The sequence below is a fragment of the Cyprinodon variegatus genome, unplaced genomic scaffold, assembly GCF_000732505.1.
Source record: "Cyprinodon variegatus isolate N-32 unplaced genomic scaffold, C_variegatus-1.0 Scaffold752, whole genome shotgun sequence".
Lineage (NCBI taxonomy): Eukaryota > Metazoa > Chordata > Actinopteri > Cyprinodontiformes > Cyprinodontidae > Cyprinodon > Cyprinodon variegatus.
The window spans coordinates 329,904-336,942 of NW_015151205.1; the positions used below are offsets into that span (position 1 = coordinate 329,904).

The window sequence follows — 7,039 nt, forward strand, 5'->3', positions numbered from 1 at the left end:
CTCGGTCAGACACACACCTGTCCTCGGTCAGACACACACCTGTCCTCAGTCAGACACACCTGTCCTCGGTCAGATACCCACATGTCCTTGCTCAGACACACACCTGTCTTCACTCAGACACACACCCGTCTTTGGTCAGACACCCACCTGTTTTGGTGAGACTGTCTCCTGTACAGACAGAGCAGAATGTAGCAGAACAATAATCAAACCTACATTATATTTTATTTGTTAAATTTGTCTCTTTTAGGTCACAGATGTTTTCAACCAATCAGGGAGCGGTCTGAGGTAACGCCTCAAAGTTTGTTTTGTATTTATCCAGGATCAACGATCAGGGCTGAAACGATGAACTCTGTAACTGATGCAGTCTTGTCTCCTTCCCTCAGCGCTCCGTCCTCCTCGGTGTCTCCTGCTCTGGGTTTGGCCTGGGCCAATCAGGTCCTGGTCCGACTGATGATGCGGCGTCTCCAAGGGACAGTTGTCCGTGGCGACCAGAGCAGTGTCCTGCGCAGGTTGGACGTGGTGTTTGCTCCTCACCTGGCGCGAGACAGTCGGGACATCGGTGTGTGGAAGGAAGGGCTTCGTGGAGTTCTGGACCCGGACTGACTGGAGGAGGTTCTGAGTTTATCTAGACCAACAGATTACGGAATTAAACTCTGGCTTAAGCTGGGCTCCCTCTAATTGAGGTTCTGTTCTGGTTTGGTTGTAGAAAGCAGACACTGATGGCGGCCATTTTAACTGTGTGTGGTTCTTCACAGCTTTTATCTCAGAGGTGTTATTCTGGATCGGACCCACTTGGGTTTGATTCTGTCCCATTCCATAGTTGTGCGCCACTCCATCGGTCTGCAGTCTGTTTGGACCTGGACAGAAATCATCATCTGGAAGCCATCAGTGGTGTTCGGTCCAAACGGATGCTAAGCGCTGCTGCCTCAGACAGCCTGGTACCGACACAGAACCGCGGCGGGAAAACCCGCTGGGAGGAAGATCCCTGAGACAAACGGCGTCTGGGTCCAGACTAATGATCACCAGAACCTGGAAAAACTCTGGCTTTGATTCAGGGTCAGGTCCTATAAATTGTTCCACTGTTGCCAGGCAACCGTTTAAAGAAGAAATCGTTGGTCCTGTGCCATCAGAGGATCAGAACCACTGTCGATTAGTGATCCAATAGGATTCCTCCTCACTGGTTCTGGTCCCAGAGGCGGCTGCTGGGCGAGCTGTTGCTTCCCAACTGTGACGTGTTCAGAACCGTCGCTCATCAAATCCCAGACTGATCCTTTCACGCCTTCATCTCTGCCCTTTGTGATGATTTTCTGCTGTAATGAAAATAAAACAATATCTGAGATTTAAACCAAACTAACAGAAACATTTTAATGGAGAAAGGTGGATTTAATGAAAAGGATATCTGATCATTTTCTAAAGATGCTTTTGAAAAAATAGCAAAAACTGAAACCTGAGTAAGTCTGTCATTAGTCTGAGCCAGAGAGACAGTTTGTCTATAAAAAAGATCAAATCTGTTCAAGATGGGGAAAAAATAACCTGTCATCCTATTTCACATGTATAATATCAAATTATTTTATTTTAAGGGTAAACATCCTCATTCTATTAGCACATCATCTTATTTGCTTCCTCTAACAATCTGCTTATCTTTTATTTTTTATTATTTGCAGTTTAATCAAACATAGGAGCCTCTTCAGAACCCAGGTTCTACAGCACTTTAATCAGCCTCACTACAGCTCACACGATCTGTCTCCCCCTGCAGCTGGGACCATAGACATGCTTATAGGACTGTTGTGGTGCAGAACTCACGGGCGCCATCTTGGGGAGGTCAACAGGCTACCCCAACCTGCTGGTTTAGGCAGAACAGATCGATGCCTCAGCACTGAGCAGTGTGATTTTGTTTGAACCGACGGATTGTTGACATCGAGGCTCGAGGGAGAACTTTTTGATGGCATCAGAGCTTTGGAAAAATAACTGAATAAACAGCATAAATACACTACATATATAGTGTATATGTGCTGTTTATTCAGTTTAGTTTTTTATATATATATATATATTACTATTCTATAATTTTTTCTATTATATATATATATATATAGATGTATTTACATATGTAAATACAGAGAGAGATACGTATATATATTTTTGTATATCTGTATAAAATATTTCTGCGTATACTAATAAAAATGTCTGAGTGGCTGTGCTTTGCAACATGCATACTTCCTATCAGATTATTCTATTACTCTTAAACCCACAAAGAATATTTAAATACACCGAACAATTGTTTATTTACAGCAAAAAATACAAATAAATCAAAACAAAACCGAGAAAATTTGTTTAATATTCAGCGATTGATTGATTCTTTCCCTCCTCAACACATTACAGTAAGTGGAGCTGTGTTGACCCACCCAACATGGCGCCACCAAATGACGTCAGCGCCAATCGGAGAAATGGATCGATGCGGAGTCTACTCTTGTGTCTGTGGTGACCGTTACATGAGTACTGCGCCTGCGCGCTGTCGGTAAAGTAAAGTTATCGATGATCTAACGCAAACGTCTTTTTATATTTCAAATTAAAAGCTTGAAAACGTCCATAGCGGCTGGAGCCCCTGGTCTTTATCTGATGACGTCAGCAAACGGATTTACGGTTTCAGGCATGAGCCAATGGGCACTGAGGGGTTCTGAAATATTTCAGCCTGTGAAAAGTACATACAATCATACAGATAACTATATCACTCTGTATCTGTAAAGAGCAGTAATCATATTCATTTTAAAATATTTTGTACAACTTTAATATTTAATTCAAAATTTGAATTGTATGTTTAATTATTTAACAGGCTGTTCACTTAATTGTGCATTTTTCTATGCGATGGTATATTCAACATTTTATCACGTAGGCCTATTAGATAAATAAATATATTGTTTATTTTATGGGACATTTATGTGTTTTGCGTTATACTTTGGTCCTCGGTATATTTCAGGGATTACATCACAATGTTTGCAGAAACCGTCTCCTGATCCCATGTGGGGTCCCAACCCCCGCTTTGGGAACCCTTGAAAACAGACACACAAAAGGTTCTCCTCTTCCCTATTTAAACACAAAAAAAATCATTCCAAAAAGCACAAATTCTGTCATTTTATTCTATAAAGTTTGTATATTGATGTGAAAAGTAAATTTCTTGCTGTTTGTTTGTGGTTAATATGCTTGAACCTAACATGTCAAATTAGTTACGACATTCTATTTGAGAGCATCATTGCGTCCACGCTCTGTTTTAGAGGGCAACCGTTGATTTAGGAGGTGATTTAAGTCTACATTGAAAGAATACTGACTGTGTCCGAATGTCCGCCCTACCCACTATATAGTGAATAACCAGTAACCACTATGCAGGGCACTATATAGTGGTTAACCCCTATATAGGGCACTATATAGGGGTTAACCCTTATATAGGGCACTATATAGAGGTTAAACACTAACCACTATATGGGGCACTATATAGGGTTTAATCACTATATAGGGCACTATATAGTGATTAACCACTATATAGGGCACTATATAGGGGTTAAACACTAACCACTATATGGGGCACTATATAGGGTTTAATCACTATATAGGGCACTAGTGGTTAACCCCTATATAGTGCCCTGCATAGTGGTTAGTGGTTATTTATAATAAGTCTTTGGTCCTTCCAAATTGTGGCCCTTAATAACTAAATGGCTAAAAATATTGATTCATAAAAATATAACATCATACAGTTTATTGCAGCTTTTAGTTGGATATTAAATAATTTCAATTAAATTCCCCCACAGAATGACTCTACGTGACTTTTATTGAGGATTGGACAGGTTTTAGCGCACCGCTGCAGCCAGAATGTTCTAGTTTATCCGAAAAGGCTTTTTGCTTTATTTTGAAGGCAAAAACTTGGACGCGCCCCGGTGACTTCCGGTACCGTCGTTGTGACGCAAAGTTGTAGGTGATGTGCAGCGCGTGAATTTTCAGAGCAGAAAGAACAGAGAGCAGAAGCGCCGCCAGCTGCAGGTGAGTGTCTGTCCCTCTGTCTGACTGTCTGTCTGTCCCTCTGCCTGTCTGTCCCTCTGCCTGTCTGTCCCGCTGCCTGTCTGTCCCTCTGCCTGTCTGTCCCGCTGCCTGTCTGTCCCTCTGTCTGTCTGTCCCTCTGCCTGTCTGTCCCTCTGTCTGTCTGTCCCGCTGCCTGTCTGTCCCTCCTGTCAGGCTGTTGACAGGCTGATCGGCTGCAGCGCCTCCTCAGCTGCTGATCGATCATCCTCCTCATTATTCTGCATCTAATCATCCCGAACTGATCGCCTCTGACACAAACAGTCGGTTTAGTTATTCAAAATACCGAAAACGTAAACAAAAACAAGCGACGTCATGAGCAAAGAGGGCGGGGCCCTGCTGACCGGATATGCAGAGAAGATGATGATAATGATAATGATGATGAGGATGATGATGATAATGATGATGAGGATGATAATGAGTGTTTATTTATGGATGCGGTTGATCAGCAGACAGACCGGTAGAGCTAAGCTAAAAGTTTCTGTGTTGTTGATGTCGCCCTGTCTTTGTCCTTGGAGGTTCTGATCAGGTCCAGTTGAAACCAGAACCAGCCTCACAGACTGAACCTAAAACATCCTTTCAACTCAGTTTATTTTTTATAGCGCAAAGTCAAAATAAACGTCCTATAAAGGCGCTTTAGAGAGACAATTCAATCAGATCATCCATTCAAATGGTTAGACTGGATCTGAGTTTGGATCTAAGTTCTGATCTCAGTCCTGATCCAAGTCCTGATCTAACTCCTAATCTTATTCCTGATCTTAGACTGGATCTTAATCCTGATCTAAGTCCTGATCCTAGTCTGAATCTTAGTCCCAATCTTAGTCTGGAACGTAGTCCTGATCTAATTCCTGATCTTAGTCTGGATCACAGTCCTGATCTTATTCCTTATTTTAGTCCTGATCTAAGTCCTGATTTTTGTCTGGATCTTAGTCCCAATCTTAGTCTGCATTCTGTCTGGATCTTAGTCCTGATCTAATTCCTGATTTTAGTCCTGATCTAAGTCCTGATCTTAGTCTGGAACTTAGTCCTGATCTTAATCCAGAATCTTAGGCCTGATCTTAATCCAGAATCTTAGTCCTGATCTTAATCCAGAATCTTAGTCCCAATCTTAGTCTGCATTCTGTCTGGATCTTAGTCCTGATCTAAGTCCTGATCTTAGTCTGGANGTCTAACCGTCTGCGGAGACGAACTGTCCCACGGCGGATGAAACTCCTCCGCTTCCCTCCACAAACTGGACCTCCGACACGATGATGTTGTCCTCCAGAACCGAGCCGCAGCCCGTGCACACCGCGCTTCCCCGGGCCTGGTCGACATCGATGTCGGACCCCCCGCAGGTCCGGCACACCCGGGAGCTCATGGCTGCGCTCAGAGGTTGGTGCCTGAAGATGAGGAGGAACAGGATCATTAAACGGATCAGAACCATCTGCACATCTCCTCCTTCACCACCTCATGCTTTTCTGTGGGCCTACTGAGGTTCAAACATTTCCTGTCGATCTCCCTGAGGTTCAGCTGCTGAGTGAAACCAGCTGGTAGGACTGGTTCTGCAGAACCAGCTCCTCATGTGAAACCTGAGGAACATCACAGAACCTCTGCAGGTGTTTCCCTGAGAACGAAACCGGAACTTTCAGGTTTTCCTTCAGCTGTTGATCCAGAAAGGGAGGAATTTTTTTTTTCCTTGAACTGTCCACCTTCCATTTTCACAAAAACTGTTCCTGTTACCATGGAAATCAGAGGCCGGACAGTTCCCCTATGAGCTGTGTGAATTTGCTTCCAGATGTGCTGTTGATTGGTTCAGACCTGGTCAGAAGCAGCACTGTGGCCATAATGGAACGACACACATGCAACAGGTTGCTGTTAATTAGGTATAGATGGGTTTTTTGTTTCTTAACACTTTGAACGCATCATCATCCTATAATAGTTTAGCTACCAGGTAACAACCAATCAGGGTTCATTTTTTCTCCTCAGTTCAATCAAGTGTGGACTTTCAAATCTTTTTAAGTTTTCCTTTTTTATTGTCTGCTTAATTGAAGAAATATAGTGAGTTACTGCGTTCCTGGTTCTAAGCTGTCAGGCCTGTTAATTAAATTAACTAACATTAAATTAATGATTATTTTCATTAGTTATCTATTGCTAAAGAGGCTCACTTGTTTCTAATTTGGTCGCTGTCTTTATGTTACGTAAGCTGTGCAGATGAGGCATTTATTTACCATTGGAAAGCTTAAATTTATTATTTATCCTTGTATCCAATGAGGCGTTTAAGTGCTGTTGGAATTTACTCTATTTGGCGAGAGTTGGCTGGAATAGTTTTGTTTTCTCTTTATCTCTTATTTTTATAGGATTTATAGGGTTATCGAGTTTATTTGTATTCTGTAAGCATTGTTTGTTCGTTTCTATTCTAGGTAGATTTGATATGCTTGTATTGTTTCTTCAGTTATTTAATTCATTTCTGTATTTTGTAGAAAAGATAAACCACAATAAGAAGCTCAAACAACAATTCTCATCCAAATCAGCACAACTCCAATAAAGAGCGACGAGAGTGCAATTGAAGTCTGTCATCACTGTTCTGGCAACATGAGGAGATGGAGGATTAAATCAGACTTTGAAACAAGTTTGGATTATAATCCAACACCTTTTTCACGGTCGCAAACTGTTGGAGATAAACAGAGGGGGGGGGGGGCTCCTAAAGACCTTCTCTGACTCATTTGTAGCATCAGCCATCTTCTATGGAGCGTCTGTTGGAGCAGTGGCTCATCTGTAGCTGAGAGGAAGCGTCTGGATCAGCTGATCAGGAAGGCCAGCTGTGATTGGATGCCCTCTGGACTCAGTGCAGGAGGTGGAAACAGACGGATCCTAAATAAATGAACATCTCTGATGGATAACGTCCCCCCCCCATGCTGGTTCAGCTGGTGCTGAACTGGACAGCTCCTTCAGTGACAGACTGCTGCACCTTATATCCACCAGGGTTTCACAGATC

At 42.6% G+C, this 7,039-nt stretch overlaps 2 protein-coding genes across 3 annotated transcripts in view; one reads left to right on the top strand and one right to left on the bottom strand.

Annotated features, from left to right (window-relative positions):
• LOC107098169 (transcription factor IIIB 90 kDa subunit-like) overlaps nt 1-7,039 on the bottom strand; it is a 27,218-nt gene that overhangs the window by 19,302 nt on the left and 877 nt on the right. The window contains exon 2 of the mRNA XM_015395676.1: nt 5,239-5,444. Within this exon, the coding sequence (XP_015251162.1) occupies nt 5,239-5,422 (184 nt within the window). The 5' untranslated portion in view covers nt 5,423-5,444. The remainder of the gene's footprint in view (nt 1-5,238; nt 5,445-7,039) is intronic.
• LOC107098168 (protein Z-dependent protease inhibitor-like) overlaps nt 3,900-7,039 on the top strand; it is a 14,507-nt gene continuing 11,367 nt past the window's right edge. Inside the window, exon 1 of one of the 2 annotated variants that reach the window (XM_015395674.1) lies at nt 3,900-4,029. The gene's annotated coding sequence lies outside the window, so the exon portion shown is untranslated. The remainder of the gene's footprint in view (nt 4,030-7,039) is intronic. The other variant, XM_015395675.1, reaches the window with a different exon arrangement.